This window comes from Copadichromis virginalis, linkage group LG16, assembly GCF_057382275.1.
Source record: "Copadichromis virginalis isolate Kocher_CV1m ecotype Utaka linkage group LG16, C_Virginalis_male_GT1.1, whole genome shotgun sequence".
Classification (NCBI taxonomy): domain Eukaryota; kingdom Metazoa; phylum Chordata; class Actinopteri; order Cichliformes; family Cichlidae; genus Copadichromis; species Copadichromis virginalis.
The window spans coordinates 26,203,966-26,220,508 of NC_140633.1; the positions used below are offsets into that span (position 1 = coordinate 26,203,966).

The 16,543-nt window shown below is 41.3% G+C and overlaps 1 protein-coding gene across 2 annotated transcripts in view; it reads left to right on the plus strand.

Annotated features, from left to right (window-relative positions):
* Positions 1-16,112, plus strand: part of LOC146690928 (activin receptor type-1-like) — a 28,996-nt gene extending 12,884 nt beyond the window's left edge. For both annotated transcript variants that reach the window (XM_085434122.1, XM_085434123.1), the window contains exons 3-13: positions 64-137; positions 724-975; positions 4,140-4,412; positions 4,581-4,853; positions 6,521-6,726; positions 8,871-8,970; positions 10,700-10,846; positions 11,084-11,359; positions 12,690-12,887; positions 13,367-13,497; positions 13,604-16,112. In XM_085434122.1, the coding sequence (XP_085290248.1) occupies positions 71-137; positions 724-975; positions 4,140-4,412; positions 4,581-4,853; positions 6,521-6,726; positions 8,871-8,970; positions 10,700-10,846; positions 11,084-11,359; positions 12,690-12,887; positions 13,367-13,497; positions 13,604-13,738 (2,058 nt within the window). In that variant the 5' untranslated portion in view covers positions 64-70 and the 3' untranslated portion in view covers positions 13,739-16,112. The remainder of the gene's footprint in view (positions 1-63; positions 138-723; positions 976-4,139; positions 4,413-4,580; positions 4,854-6,520; positions 6,727-8,870; positions 8,971-10,699; positions 10,847-11,083; positions 11,360-12,689; positions 12,888-13,366; positions 13,498-13,603) is intronic.
* Positions 16,113-16,543: the final 431 nt, after the last annotated feature.

The following is a 16,543-nucleotide window of genomic DNA, read 5'->3' on the forward strand; positions in this document are numbered from 1 at the left end:
TTCATAGTTGGAGTGCCACGTACATTTTGTTTTTGTTTTCATTTTTTCCCTCCCCCTCTCCAGGTCTACAATGACGAGTGTGGACATGTTTCTGTTAGTTGTGATCCCACTGGTCCTCCCCTGTTCAAGCTTAGAAGGTAAGTCTCTAATAATAAACCAAAAGGCTGCTTTTTACGTCAGGTCTGAACAGGAGCGGTATCGAAAGGGACAGAAAGTTCCTGTCGACAAAACCAGACAGGATCCAATTCGGTGTAGTGTCCGTGCTAGATATCCAGAGAATAAACAATATGTACAGTGCTTGAAAAGTTGTGTTATGGACATCTGAAACACCCCCTCCTCCTGTGAGCTAATTAAAATACGCAGTGTTACTTCTGTTTCTTTCACTGTCCCCCCTCAAGTTTGTTGCATGCATAGAACAAAATTCATGCTGCCCCCCTGTTTCACCACCCCTCCTCAGTCTGTCTGCCTTTCATCTGCTGTCTGTCAGTGTTATTTTAAACTACTGCAGTGGCAGCGGATTACAGTAGAATTTTTTCTTTATTCTGGCAAGCAAAACTTTCTCCCTACATCTTCAGTATGTATTATCGCTACATGCAAACAAGTAGCGAGCATTGATCATTTATTGTGATTGAACATGAAGGGTCATATTTCTGCCCTCATCTACTGTGGGACCTGTGTCTTCTCAGACATAAATCCTGATCTTCTAATTGTTTCCTCTTGCAGGTGAGGGCGGTGTGAGAAATGAATGTTTATGTGACGGATCATCCTGCAGCGGTGGGGACCGATGCTTTGGCCAGGAGTGCTTCAGCTCTCTCGCGGTGATAAACGGGACATCGGTCGTTCGTAAAGGCTGCATTTTGGGGGACGAAGACCGATCCTGGAGCTGCAGATCCACACCAACTCCTCAGCTGGTGGTGAAGTGCTGCTATGGGCATTTGTGTAATATGAACATCTCCCTTAACTTCCCACTAAAAGGTGAGGCATTTGCAAAGAGAATTGTGAAGTTGTCCTGCTTTAAACTCTGCAGAACTTTGAAATCGAATTTCAGGACAACTTTTTCAACGGATTTGGAAGTTGTCTGTGGTAGCTGACTCCTTAGCCCCTTTTTTCAATTACTACCTACTCAACTCGGCTTGACTGGTTTTCCATTACAATCCAGTACTACCTAATGCGTGTTGTTGTCATCATAGCAACATGTCCGATAGACCTGCTGCTCCGTCTTGGCTGGCTTGTCTTGACCTGGCTTTTCGTCAGACTCGGGGATCATGGCATCGTTTTTTGTAGCCATTTCCCTCGTTGCCAGGTTTCAAAAATGGTGGTTTTAATTTTCGTAAACAGCGCTTTCGTGACTCATCAAGTGACGCTACCGACCAGTCAATTCAGTCTCACAACGTCACATTTTAGTACCACCTCGGATTGCTTGGAACCCTGACTGATCAGGTACTAAAAAAGCACCTGGTACCAGGTACTATGACCCAATGGAAAACCTTAAAAACCATGGTGAACCGTGCCGAGTTGATTCAAGTAGGTACTAATGAAAAGAGGGCTCTTGCTAACAGCTGTACTGGTGGAATTCACAGATGGAAACCCAGACGAGAAGTGTTTGGACTGTAACACCACTTTTTTTCCTCTGAACTGGCAACAGTTGACAATGGATGCATTGTGTTTTGGAATTTGGGTCCATTCATCCCATTCTCATGATCCAGCAAAACAACATTTTGGGCATAACTCAAGAATTCGTACACTAATCATGAAAACACACTTCATAAATACCTAATAGGATAAAATAATCAACAAGCAATCGTGCAGGACACAAGATCTTGTGTGCTGTTTCTAGGTTGTAGCTTTTTTTTTTTTTTTTTTTTTTCGCAGCAATGTGTATATCTGCAGCACTGCCTGCTGTCATGACTACAACTTTGTTTTCTAACATAATCAGCTTTCTGTGCTATGCGTGCAAACACATACAAAGAATTTTACCTAGAATATGATAGTCTCAGAACAGAAAAAGAAAAAGCTCAGCAAGGTCGAGTCAGATCTCTTGTATTCATCTTTCTCAATACTGTAACTCAGAAAAATGTGCTCAAGTTGTGTATTTCTTTATATATCAAATGCCACTCTTTATCCTAGACCCTCGACTTGACTGACAATAAACACCCTTTGGTGCATAAAATGTAAACATGCATTTAAACTGAAATTTATTAAGTTATACAAGTGCAAAGTTGTAACTCTTGGTTGTTGTTCAAGCTCTGTGCTTCAGCACATTCAATTTCAAGTAAGCTAATGGACTCTGTTAAAGTCTGTTTAATTTCCAGTAGCTTTATGCTATTATTATTAGAGCCGTGTGTGAGATGCAAACCTGTGTGTGAAATTATTCTACAGTATAGCTGCTTAGTTGTTGTGTGCTTTTACAGTTGATAATGACAATGTATTTAAAATCGCAAGCTAGAAAATCAATTGATCTGTCCCATGAACCATGTGCGTGCTTGTCAACAACTAAAATCAAAGATTTAAACAATCTTTTCTGGTCTGTTTGAGTAGGCCTCCTGAATAAGTGTTGTTTCAACAAAATAGTAAAATTTGTTTTATATCAGGAGATGCACGGCTCCTCTTTGTGCACGGCTCCTCTTTGTAGACTACAGCTCGGCTTTTAATACCATCCGGCCATACAAACTCCGTCCCAAACTCCACCAACTGGGACTTAACTCCTCTCTGTGCAACTGGATTGTGGACTTCCTCACTAACCGTAGACAGAGTGTCAGAGTGGGTAAGAACACCTCTTCCACCCTTGTGGTCAACACCGGTGCCCCTCAGGGGTGTGTTCTGAGCCCTCTGCTATACACTCTCTTCACCCATGACTGTATTTCCTCCTGCGCGTCCAATCTCATTGTTAAGTTTGCAGATGACACTACAGTGCTCGGACTTATATCCAACAATGATGAGACAAACTATAGGACAGAGGTGCAACAACTAGAGTCATGGTGCCACGACAATAACTTGGTCTTAAACACCAAAAAGACCAAGGAGATCATTGTAGATTTCCGGAAGAGGGGTCATAACAACCATCTGCCTCTCTTCATTGGCAGTGAGGCGGTGGAGAGGGTGAGCAGTTTTAAATTCTTGGGGGTAACTGTGACCGAGGACCTGTCCTGGGGCAACCATATCACCTCAGTTGTACGGAAGGCCCAACAGCGCCTCTACTACCTGAGGAGACTGCGGAGCGCACACATTCCCAGATCTCTGATGTTGAACTTCTACAACTGTGCCATCAGCAGCGTTCTGACGTATGGATTTCTAGTGTGGTTCCCCAGCTGCACCAAGGCCGATCAGCAAGCACTCCAGCGGGTGGTGAAAGAAGCTGGCAGAATTATTGGAACAAGTCTGCCAGAGATCAGTAATATCTTCCCCACTCGCTGTCTGAGGAGGGTGCACAGTATCCTGCGGGACCAACATCACCCTGCGCGCCACCTTTTCCATCTGCTGCCCTCAGGGAGAAGGTACAGGTCTATACAGGCCAGAACATCCAGACTGGCCAACAGCCTGTATCCACAGGCTGTGAGGCTCCTGAACTCTCTGCCCCCCTCTCACGGACAATAACCATATCCAACTTCTTAATAGCAATGAACTGGTCTGCATTGGTGCATCATATCTTTATTCTCTTCCCCCTCCTGCCCCCCCCCCTCTTTCTTAAATAGATAACTATCATATCTGATATCATATCTCACAGTACAATAATATTGAATGGGTTGCATTGTTGTATTTTGTCATGTTTCTCAGGTCTTTGTCTGAATTTCTACGAACATTATTGCTAAGGATTGTCTTATTGCATTGGAGTCACAATGGGTTAAATATGTACACTTGGGTTTTAAGGGGTATTTATTATTTTCTTCTTTTTTTTGGGTTGTATGGAAGCCCCAAACGCAATTTCATTGTTCTTGACAATGACAATAAATAAATAAATACTAAATACTAAATGCTAGATTCAAACAGGCAAAACATTTTCTGCTCTCTTTGGTGAATGTCCAGCAAATGGATCTTTTCAATGTGCATGATTCTGATGTGAGTGAATGCCTTTTAATTTAATGGGTTGCTAATGGTATTGGTCTAATGGGTTTCCCCACATATCTATTTCCTCTTATCAGATGTACAACTGTCTGCTGGCAGACCAGTCCTCAGAGACCAAGAGTGTGTATGCGAGGGCGGTGTGTGCGAGCATGGCCATCGCTGCACAGGCCAGCACTGTTTCTCCGCTCTGAAGATGATTGATGGGGCAGCCGTCCAACAGAAGGGCTGCCTGAGGGACGACGAGGAGGGCAAAGCCACCTGTGCCATGCCACCCTCATCGGCCCATGTTGTCAAGTGCTGCCAGGGCCATCTGTGTAACATGAACGTCACTGTGCAAGCCCCAGGGAAAGGTGACTTTGTACACATTGTACAGATTTCTGTTTGCTGCTGTTCCTTCACGGGCCTTATGTAACTTAGGATTGTGCAAAAGTTTCATGGATGATTGGGGTTTTTTTAACCAAAAGATAATCTTAATTCATTGCATTTTTTAAAAAGTTTTCTTTTTGAATCTTTTGCAGGTACAGTAGTCCAGAGTAAGTCCCTGAGCAAAGAGGAGCATGAGTGCGTGTGCGAGGGTGGTTCATGTGGAACACAGAATCGCTGCTTGGGCTACCAGTGTTTCTCATCTCTGACAGTCAGCGGCGGCATCATAATGTCCCAAAAAGGCTGCTTTAAGGTCTTAGAACAGAGCACGATGACCTGCAAGACCCCGCCTTCCACAGACCAGATAGTTGACTGCTGCCAGGGACACCTGTGTAATATGAACATAACTGTGGAGCTCCCTGTCAAAGGTACAGCACAATGCTACCCAGAATGCATCACATATCAGATTGTCCAAGATTTGCAAGAACTCTGCTCTCAGTGTTGAACTCTGAACTCTTTTTTTTTCTTTTTTATCAAATCACTAACCACATTCAAAGTACTACCTAGATGTCTCATATTCAGAGAAGGAGTAGCCGTATGGTTGGTTTATGCTACGGTTTACACTAAGCAACACACATTCATATTCTCCATCATCCTCTACTGAGATGGCTTCAGCTTCAGCTGTGAAATTACCTGCCATGGCTGTTCTGGACTGTTTCTGTTGGCTTGAGTTACACGTCCATGTGGTCACACTCCTGGCATGTCATGAAACAGGAAAAAAAGGGGAGACGGTGGGCAACTGGAGGGAGGTTTTGAATATTATTTAGTCATGGTCCACTTCTCTTCTTTTCTCTCAGTGGCTGTCAGGGCTGGCTGACAAGAGCCCAGAGGGTGAAGCCACCTGGGATTGAAAGAGTCAGGCATCGATACACAGAGCTTTTGTCCTTTTTTATTTCTTTCACCTGTACCTTAGCCTCGACAGTCATGCATTTGATACTACGGCCTACATGACGCATTTAGATCTAATATGCCTTAATCTTATCATCTTGGTTGTGCATTGAAGGGATAGATCAGTTGTGAAAATGATTACATTGTATCCAGCACTTTCCACAAATGGTTAAAATACATATTTACAGTTTATTAATGTCAGTTCATTCTGTATTGTACTAGTAGTACATAGTATTACGCTAATGCTGTTTTGTTATTGAATTTTAGTTTTTCTCAAAAATATCCTAATTTAAGCCCAAAAATTTGAAAAAAGTCTAAATAAATGGGAGTTGGTTTCAAAGTTGGTTCACACGGAACATCTTGAGTTTAAAACAAATAAGTGAGGTGATACATCCCCATCTGTAAAAGCCCACATCTGACCACATTTCGGTGATACCATCCAGCAATACATGTACCATATACCGCTACTACCATACCATACGCATGACATGCATACTTTCCTATATTGCAATCTTCTGTCTTTTGAATTCTCACAAATGCAGATAATCATGAAATAAATTTTTTTTTTATGTAACATTTTGCAGCTGAATGCATTTCGCCATGTGTGTTTGATTCAAATATAGTGAGCCCCTAGAAAGTGTTGCTAGTTATGTGTATTTGGAAGAAGGAGTTCATTATGCAAGTTGAGAAAAGGGGATCATTGTCAGTGCTGGAAGCAGAGCCGAGCAGTCTTTTTCCTTGGAATGTTTGGAAAGTGTGAATGGTGGTCAGTTCCTCAGGATGGCCTCTGCTGACTTGATGAGCTCTACTATGTGTGCATATGAGTGAACACTCTTGTCTGTGGATATTCTTTATGCACCTTCACACCCACCCCGACTTGTTTCTTCAGGAAGCCTGCAGAGTGCTGCAATCCTCTGTTTTGTGTATGGTTGAATCCTCAACCTGTGTGGTCCAAGACCGCTCCCTCATTGTGTCTGATCCTGACGCTCAATGAACACTCTCCAGTGTCGTTTACTGCAAGCGACCAATACCAACTCTAGATTTAAAAAAAGAAAAAAGAAGCTAGATTTAATTTGATTATGTTCTAAAACCATCTAACGGGATGACCTGATAGTGACACTGTAAATTTTTTCTGTCCCCTTAACAGCTGATGAGCAATCCAGCTACAGTGTGACCACACTAGCTGTTGTCATCGTGGCACCCATCATTGTCCTCATCATCCTCTCTGCTGTCGCTATCCTGGTGTTCAGACGGATCCACCACAACCAAATGGAGAGGCTAACCTCCCGAGATGCTGAATATGGAACTATTGATGGCCTTATAGCTTCTAATGTGGGGGAGAGCACTCTAGCGGTGAGTAGTCGATGGCACAAAGGTGGCTACCTTCATAACGCACCTGAAAAACCAATTTTATTAGCAGCTCAAGGAATAGTATAATGCACTAGTTTGTTTGATATAAAGCCTAATCAAATTCCAGTCTTTTATTTGCACCCATTACTTTCCCTTTGTATGATGCCAGGTATGATGCACAGTTTCTACTGCAGACTTGCACTGTAACAGAGATCCAATAACAGAGATGTGTGATTCCTATCCTCTAATTATGTGTTGTATTACCTTGAGGGGTTCCTGTGATGATTTTTAAACACTGTTGGATTAGTGGGGACTTTTACCTTCCCTTTGTACGCATTTCCACTATTTACAGGATAAAAGAGTTGCATCAGCTTCATAAACAGAATTCAATCTTGTGATTAAGCCGTGATGCGATGGCACTGCAATTATAGTCTCCTTCTCCTGCCATGAGTTAAACCTGTAAAACTCCCATGTTTGCCATTTGATAAAAAAGTACTCATGTTTTTAGTAATTTGAATGAAATTATAGCTTGATAGTGTCTAAACATAGCTTTATGTAGTTTCCGCTTTAAGTATGCAAGAGTGGTGTTAAGTTCCTTATCATAGAGCAGGAGTAATCCTCTGTGCGGATGTCTAGTGGACATGCAAAAAGTGAGGACAACTACTCATCTGTGGTGTCCGCAGCTGTCAGCATGCATGTCTGCAAGTGTGTGTCATCCCAGCCTTGGTTTACTGGCTGTTTGGGTCGATTTGAGCTAGATCAGTCTCCGAATATGGTTAAATTGAACTGTGCAGACTGTTGCTCTGGACTTTCTTTCTTACTTTTAAGAACCGTTTGTTCTCGAGGAAAGAAAAGTTAAAGCAGTTGTACACTAGATGCATATGTATGAATTTTGTGGCTGAATGTGTGGGTGGTGCCATTGCTCCTCCCAGTTTTTTTCCCCCAGTCGGTTAGAGGGAATGTCTTTTGCTATTTCTTTTCTCTCCACCCATGCATGGATTGTGAGTTTTCTGCGGTTTTGAAGCCCGCTAAACTAATCCAGAATTTAGGTGGAGTCCTGTGGTTAGCATTTAGTCTGAAAGACAACCCAGCACATTCATTGGCTCACACACTGTGTAATCATGTTCAGCATAAACTGAGTCCAATTGGTGCCTTAACAAAATACTTGGTTGTTACCGTGCGTTTTACCATTCAGTAATCTTTCAAGAGTTGTTCTCTTTTGATAAACGTCTAAACTTGTGGTCTAAACTTTTGAAATTCCAGATTATCTGATTTATTTTTGCAGCACCACGAGAAAGATTATTATGAACAATGGCATGCTTGTGGAAAGTGTTTGTCCCTCGGTAGCTGCTGCCTAGACTTGCTCTCTGGTTCTAATGATATTGCAACGTACTGATCACATTCTGCTGCTTAACAGCCCGGCCCAAAGATGCACTCCTAAAAACAATCCTCCTGCACCAAAGAGAGGGGTTTAAACTCTCTACAGAGCAACTCATCATTCATTTTACGGCCTCTGCCTTGCATTCCTGTGTTGTGATTCCAAATTGTCTCTCAGGCAGCTCTTGCATTATGCATTTGTTTATCTGAGGCATCACTCCCCTCTATTTTCAATCCTCATTCTCCCCTCCTAGTTAGTCATTTGTTTTGCTCAGCTGCTGCTGACTATGTTGCTGTGCACTGCCCTCCTGTGTTAGCGCTGGGATGCTGCACGTCTTGCAGATGAGATAAAAATAAAAGGCTTAGCAGCATTGCGCCTGTTTTGGAGTCTGGCCCTTGGATTAGATAAAATCTTCAGCACCCACACCAGTCACCAGGGAGGGGGTGGTACTTCTGTTATTTACTCAGCAGGGGGCACTCTGCAACACTAGCACAGAAACACACACACACCCACCCACACACATTATCTTGGTACACACAGCTTGGCCCCCTCCATCCCATGTGGGTGCCACATCAAAGACAGCCTGCTTGTTATTAATCTCCATCGGAGTCCCAGATGCTCCATATTTCACCATTTTTAGGCTTGAGCCACAGGATTCTTTTGGGACTGAGCTTTTCATTCATATAGATCACATGCAAATTTATCCACAGACGCACAAATAAATCCATAAGCTCTTTTTCTCAATTTAATTTTTTTTTCTCTTTCCCAGGATTTGCTAGATCATTCCTGCACTTCAGGAAGTGGCTCAGGACTCCCTTTCCTTGTTCAGAGAACTGTTGCACGGCAAATCACACTAAATGAGTGTGTGGGTAGGTGTCCTGTCAAAAGCTGTATTCATATTTGCAATAGCACAGTTGGGGAAACAAAAAATCTGCCGCCTCTTTTCATTTTAAGGTGACACGGTAACTGAGCAGACTAAACGTCCTCCAAAGAAATGTTGAGATGTAAAGGGTACTCCATCACTCAGATTAAGCATAGGGGCAACTTTACAGCTTTGGCAGCACAGATTGTGACGCGACAGACCTGCAGCCATGTATATTGCGTGCTTATATACCGACCAGCAACAACATTAAAAGCACTGATTTGTGAGGTAAATAACATTGCTGCTCTCGTCAGAAATTTGCTGGGAAAACACAGTTCCTGGCATTCATTTGGATGTTACTTTGACACTTACCACCCACTTAAATATTGTTCTTGAGCACCCCCAACTGGGAATCAACACTCACCAAAAGCAGCATCCTCCTCCTGCAGCATAATCTGCCTCACCACAGTTTAAACTGCAGAAACCGACAGAGTCCAAAGTGCTACCCTGCTTTTAAACTTTCTAGAACCCAGTATAATCGAGCATCTATAAGAGCAGTCTTGTCAAGAAGGCCCATCCTGCAACCAACAGGAACCAGAGGTTATAGTGCTAATGTCCCAGTGCCCAACAACACAAGACACACCCTGAAAGCCTCTGGTTTTAATTTTGTTGTCGATGGGTGTATACCAGATTACAGTACTTTAGAATCTCATGTTTGATATATATTAAGGTAGAGCTGATCATTAATATAGCTAGTACAGTAATTTACAACATTTCATGTAGTATTTTACAGTCTGATAAGTCTACAAATAGAAGTTCCTGGTTCATATTTAACTTTTCATATCTTGAAAAAGGTGTAAGACTAAAAAGTCCTGTGTGAGCATTCAAAACATGAAATTCAGGAACTTCCAAATCTTCAGATAAATCATCAAGAGAATAAAAATATGAATTTGAAATTGGTTGCAAAACAGACGAGCAGTGTGAGCTTATCGTGAAAGTGGGCCAGAGTGAATGTGCAACAGTTCAGCAGTGAAGTCCCCAGAGCCACAATTGCAATTCAGTCTTGAGATTGTTTTATGATAAGTGTCAGTGACAATGCTGGCAAGAGTCAGCATATTTTCAGGAAAACAAATTGCCACAATGTGTTGTGGCAATTTGTTTTTATGAAAAGGTACTCATGTTGAAAGTCACTTGTGTTGAAATGACTTCCCTAACCCTGCGTCACTCTAAACCATTTTTTTATTACAGTTATGACTATATTAATTGGTTTTTGGCCACTGGGGGGCAGTATAATAAGCTGTCAAATATAGTAAGCCTATAAAGTTATGGCTACTAATAAAATATAAATATAAATAATTTAAGGACATTAGCATTCAAAGTACACTTTCTTTTTTTGCCCTGATACATATTATTTCAAATAATCACTTTCCCTTTAGGTTATCTTGTTTACGATCTTTTAACAGGTAATTGTTTGTAGCTGTTTAATATTACACTTTTTAATATTACACTATCCATTCAGTATCTTGATAAGTTAAAAAGCTGCAGAGATGTTTATGCTATAACAAATATAATGAATCTTCATTGTTGCCACAAAAATGATTAGTGCAGGTTTGAATGTTACACACAATGGAGTCCATCAAGTGTGCTCGTAGTAAATTTAGTGGAATATGAACAAAGTGTGTGTGTGTGTGTGTGTGTGTGTGTACCGATTCATAATTTTTCTTTTTACTTGTCAGGCAAGGGCCGTTATGGTGAAGTGTGGAGGGGCCAGTGGCAGGGAGAGAATGTTGCTGTTAAAATTTTCTCCTCTCGAGATGAAAAGTCTTGGTTCAGAGAGACTGAAATCTACAACACTGTGCTGCTGAGACATGAAAACATCTTGGGTATGCAACCTTTAATAAATGATCAGGTTTAGTGAGCTCTGATATGCACTGAAGGACACAACAACCATTAAAGTTGATATCATATCAAGCTGTCACTCTTAGGTGCAATGCATGAAAACTATATAGGTAGTGTGTTGTATAAGGATGTATAAGGATCAATGCATGCTAATTTCTCCTTGGTTGCATGTTTACATTTCTGTTGATGAGCAATATTTAATTTCATATCTCTCCACGTAGGCTTCATCGGTTCAGACATGACCTCAAGGAACTCCAGCACCCAGCTGTGGCTCATCACTCACTTTCACGAGATGGGCTCCTTGTACGATTACCTTCAGCTCAACACCCTCGACGCAACCAGCTGCCTCCGGATGGCGCTCTCCATTGCGAGCGGTCTGGCGCATTTACATGTCGAGATCTTTGGCACTCATGGCAAGCCAGCTATTGCCCACCGAGACCTGAAGAGCAAAAACATATTGGTGAAAAAGAATGGACAGTGCAGCATTGCTGATCTCGGTGAGAATAGTGTGCACGTGTGTTTGTGTTAACACAGCAGGGGTCCACAACGGTGCAATGACACGCATGGCAGGCAGATGTCGCAACAATTCATAAACATGATTCTTTATGGAAAAACTTTGAAGGATACAATTAGCAATGTCTTTGCTTCGAGTTTTGGCTTCTTCTCTTCCTATATGGCAGAGCAGGTCAGCCACTAATCAGAAGGTCGGTGGTTCGATCCCAGGCTGCCTCGCCTCTGTCAGTGTGCCCAAGGGCGGCTGTGGCTACAATGTAGCTTGCCATCACCAGTGTGTGAATGTGTGTGTAAATGGGTGAATGACTGAATGTAGTGTAAAGCGCTTTGGGGTCCTTAGGGACTGAGTAAAGCGCTATACAAATGCAGGCCATATATCAGTGCTGATGTGGCAGTATTCCTTGAAGGGCGACAGTCAGGAGATTACTGCAGCGGCTACATGCGCCTTAACGGCAAAAATTTAAAAAACAAAAGTGACTGTTAAAGATATTACTGGTGAATCGTGAAGGCGGGGCCCCTAAGCTGACTACAAAATGTAGACCATCATTTGCAAAGCTGTGTGTAGGGTCTATAATATTCACAGAATAATGGAGCGTCTCGGTTTTAGTATTTTATTCAGTGCAATCATTAATACGGCTTCGATAAAAGCAGATCTGAGCTGATGCACGTGAAGATTAGCTGAAGAGGTTAATTGAAGGTTACAATTTATTCATTGCGTTAGAGACGTATTCGCTTCATGGTCGCTCAATTTGCATCTGTCTGTTTAGCCGCATTAGTTATTTCGAAAAAATATCCTCTTCCAGGTGTATTGCTTTGCCCTTAACCGAAAACACATTTTGAGGACCTTGGTTCACTTTATCTAATGCATCAATGTTCCGTTTGCAGATGCTTGAATAACATCTAATTCGGGGACAAGCCATAACCTGGCGACAGGCTTGACATGTTTACAGGCTCGATTTAATAAATTCTGCTCCGAATGACGCATTTTGCTGTCCTTACAAACATGGTAGCTGCTGTTTGTCTCCTAAGTGAGTTGTTGTTGGGTTGGAGTACATCCTGTTTGGGCGAACAGGGCCACGCATGGTGAACAAATAGCCTTCCAATCGACTGATTTAAAAGATGAGTGTCGGAAAACTTGGTCTCCTCTTCACTCCAGTATCTGTATTAGTTATTGTTGCCTCACTTGGATGATGACTTAATTAAAAATATTTACTAATTACCTCCTTCAGAGAGTTAAAGTATTTTCTCTTTTAATCTCATTGATTACATGTGTATAAGAGGCGATTTTAAAGTGTTCTTTTGTTTCCATTTAAGGTCTGGCTGTCATGCATTTTCAAGACACAAACGAGTTAGACGTGGGGAACAACCCTAAAGTTGGAACAAAGCGCTACATGGCCCCTGAAGTGCTCGATGACTCCATCCAGATGGATTGCTTTGAGTCCTACAAGAGAGTGGACATTTGGGCCCTGGGCCTCGTCCTGTGGGAGATCGCCAGGAGGACAGTCAGTAATGGTCAGTACATGTTTTACACAACACTGTCCTGTTGGATTCAGCTCTGACCTGTTGTGATTACGTCACTAAGGCACAAGGCCATCTGTTAGTCTTGGATGGGTGTAGTAGAAACTATAAGAACAGCTGCAAATATTATGTACGCGATCAGAAAATTGGGCATGGCATATTTGTGCTGTTTGCAAAGATACTGCATTGAGGTGGCTGTAGTCAGGTCTTTCTTCAGAAACAAAACAAGTCATGGCTTCAGCTTGGACTGAGTAAAAGCTTTTTATATATTGATTTAAAGATGTAGCCTTGATACACTTTCTGTGAACTAAAACCCACTTCTTATCTTCACTGTTAAAGGGGCTTTAAGCAGGATTTAAGATATTGAGTGGACATCTCAGTCAGCAATCATTGTAATATATATTTTTATACTTTACACTCTTAAACTGTGCGATCTCCGAAGTAAACTGTTCTTCTTTGTCTTCTTCTTGTAGGAATTGTAGAAGATTACAAGCCCCCTTTTCATGACGTGGTCCCAAATGATCCGAGCTTTGAAGATATGAGGAAGGTTGTGTGTGTGGATCAGCAGAGACCCAACATCCCAAACAGATGGTTTTCAGACCCAGTAAGTAATGTTACTTTTGTCAGAAATACACAAATGAAGTAAAATCCAGAGTTTTTAGTGTTTACATCAGGCACATTGATCGATTTCCATTTTTCCTCTTTTTTAGACTTTAACCTCCATGGCTAAACTCATGAAGGAATGCTGGTACCAGAATCCGTCAGCCAGATTAACGGCGCTGCGCATCAAAAAGACTCTCACAAAGATCGACAACTCTCTGGATAAAATAAAAACAGACATTTGAGCCTTCCCCGAGAAGACGAAGCAGGCATGTACTGAGGGCCACTGAAGATGTCCGGAGGATGGACCACCTTAGAGAAAAATCTCAAAAGATAAATGACTCAATAATTTCAGTGCCCTTATAGTGGCACAGACTTATATTTATTTTAAAACATTTGAGGGACATATTTTGGCATCCAAAGATGGCTTACCAGGCATTTCCGAGACTGCCGATGGTCTTAGAAATGGGAAAATATCTATTTCAACTTTTATCATAGGAGCTTGACTATTAGAAATGTTCTTCAAGGAAGAAACTTACCAGGGCATTTGAGTAGGGTTGCTTGTTTTTAGAAGAGCAGATTTTGTTTGAAAACCTTTTTTAGCTTGGAAAATGTCTGAACGCGGTCATTTCTTTATCTCTTTAATTGTACTGTGTTGTTCTTTTGCATTACGGTCGATCCATTTGGAAAAGATGTCAACTCGCCGGTTGAACTTGCCTAGTCAGTCAGCAAACTTTGTAACACAGTAAACATGTCGAGGTGTGTCTCACTTTGTGTCCAGTACCACTGTTTACAATGCTGTCAGAACAAGTTTCTTGGGATTTTGTTCAGTTCTGTAACATTTAGTTGTACAGTCAAGTCAGTGGCACCATCCTTTTCCCGATATCGTCCAACTACAAGGTACTCTGTTGCAAACCTTTTGTATATCATCATTAACTTTACATTGAATTATTATTTTTTATCTTGTTTTGCTTCTTCAGCTTTACAGAGACATATGCTAAAAGAACAAATACAATATCTGCTAGATGATGCTGAACTGTATTCCTCCAGAGGCCTGTAAGTAAGCCTGTAAAGCCTGTATATTGTCTTAACGCGTGCATTGTCGTCTTAATGCGTGCATTGTCAAAGTAACTGAAGTCAAACTTCAGCGTTTTTTAATTTCTTTAACATTTTATATCAATTAGTTATTTTTTTTATTAATTAAAATGTGGAAAAAAAGAAGTAAATTACATCTGACTGGTGTCTTGATACTGTGTCGAAGTGTGTAGAAATATCTCAAAAGTCTGTAAAAGAAATTCACAACCTTGAGATCAATTCAAATGGTGATGCCTTCTCTTTTTCTCTGCCACCACCTTCATCAGGCTCCTGTTCAGTAAATCTTTCTTCTTTTGATGTGACCTTTCTTCAGAGTCATCACAGGATATCTTGAAGGTTTAATAGATTTTTGGAAGTCTGGCGGCTATGCTTACATGTATTTGATGCCTCGAATGATGAAGCAGTACCTCTGTTTATTTCCCCCATAACCTATCAAAATTTTGGCAAAGTTTTCTTAATTTCGAGATGTAATCCACAAGACTACAGAGAGGTTTTCTAGCCTCGCCTGTAAAGTGTTCACTGAAACCTCTTATCATACCTTTGCTTTATTCCTGATTGGTAAATGTTAATATGCTAAAATGCTAAGATGGAAAATTAGTTGTATGAAATCGAGTGGTTAGCCTCAGCATGCTTCTGCTGGCTCTACTCTAAAATGCCCATTTTCATTTCACTTTGTTCAAGCTGGGCTTTGATGTCAAGATGCTATTATGACAGCTGTTAATCTGTTAAGTCTTAACTATCCAGCTGTTTTGTCCTTGCACTTTCTGAGTACAGTGTCTGACTGTTCTGAACTTTTCCAGCTTCTACGAATCTAACAGAAAATTCAGCTCACAGTGCATAATAAGGACCATTTCCATCTCAAGTGGAATATCAGAGCTTTTTATCTTTCCAGCTAAAACAGCAGCTTCTTTTCTGACTGCTGGAGATGTGCTCTAACAATGCGAACAGTTAATTTTTTATTTATTTGGTGAAGGTAAGAAGCCCAAACTTTGGGGAGAGCAGAATTTGGCAGTGTCAAACTGGTTACAAACTAATTCATATGAAGAGCTATAGGCCAGATGATTGAATGACAACAGTGGGTGATTAACCATGCTAAGATGTCCTGTGTGTGTTGAAAACAGCTGTCAGACTTTTAAGGTATACAAGTCTTCATATTCAGTGTCATTTGATCCGTCCGGAGACCGCAGAGCAGAGGTTTGACTCCAGCAGTTTTAATGTCCCATCCTGTTTCTTTGAGGTTTAGGGCTAGACTTGGTTGCACTGTATTCATTATCTGAGAGGGTGTAATGGTGACGAAGTATGTGTTACTTTTTTCCAGTAAGTAAATATCAAAATATTTGAAAGAATTTAAATGTTAAAAATGACCAATATAGAGTCAATTTATACCAGATTATATAAAGACACTCATGGATAAACAAAAAAGACCCAACTTCATGAAAATCCTACATCAACCCTACAGTCTTGGATGTTTTTTTTTTTTTCTTTTCTTAGCACCCTCAATAAACATTGTGCATTTGCCTGTCAGTGTATCTGTACAAGTTCTCATTTTTCTTATGTTGGTTTTGTGACTTAATGTTCTCCTAGTAGTGCCTTGATGAAGACTGTGTCAGTCGCCACATTAGTAGTGATTCATTTTCTTAACTGCCAAGGACCACAGCTGGTGCAGTTGGAGCAGCGACTGTTTGTGCTGCGAGAACCCCCAAAAAGTCAAGGTTCCTGGATTCAGAGTTTACTAGTGGCTGCCTCACCACTTCTTGTTTGTAGACAATGTGCATACCGCCCATGAATAAATAGATTTTTAAAAAAATCCCGATTTTTGATTGTGTTATGATCGTGTAGTCTGTGGGATCAAACCTTCACTGTCCCTGGAGACATTGGCACCTTTTGTTGCTATGCAGCCTCAGCAGCAGAAACATGGCTGGCTGTAAATAACTTCTTTCATGCAGGTGAGTCCA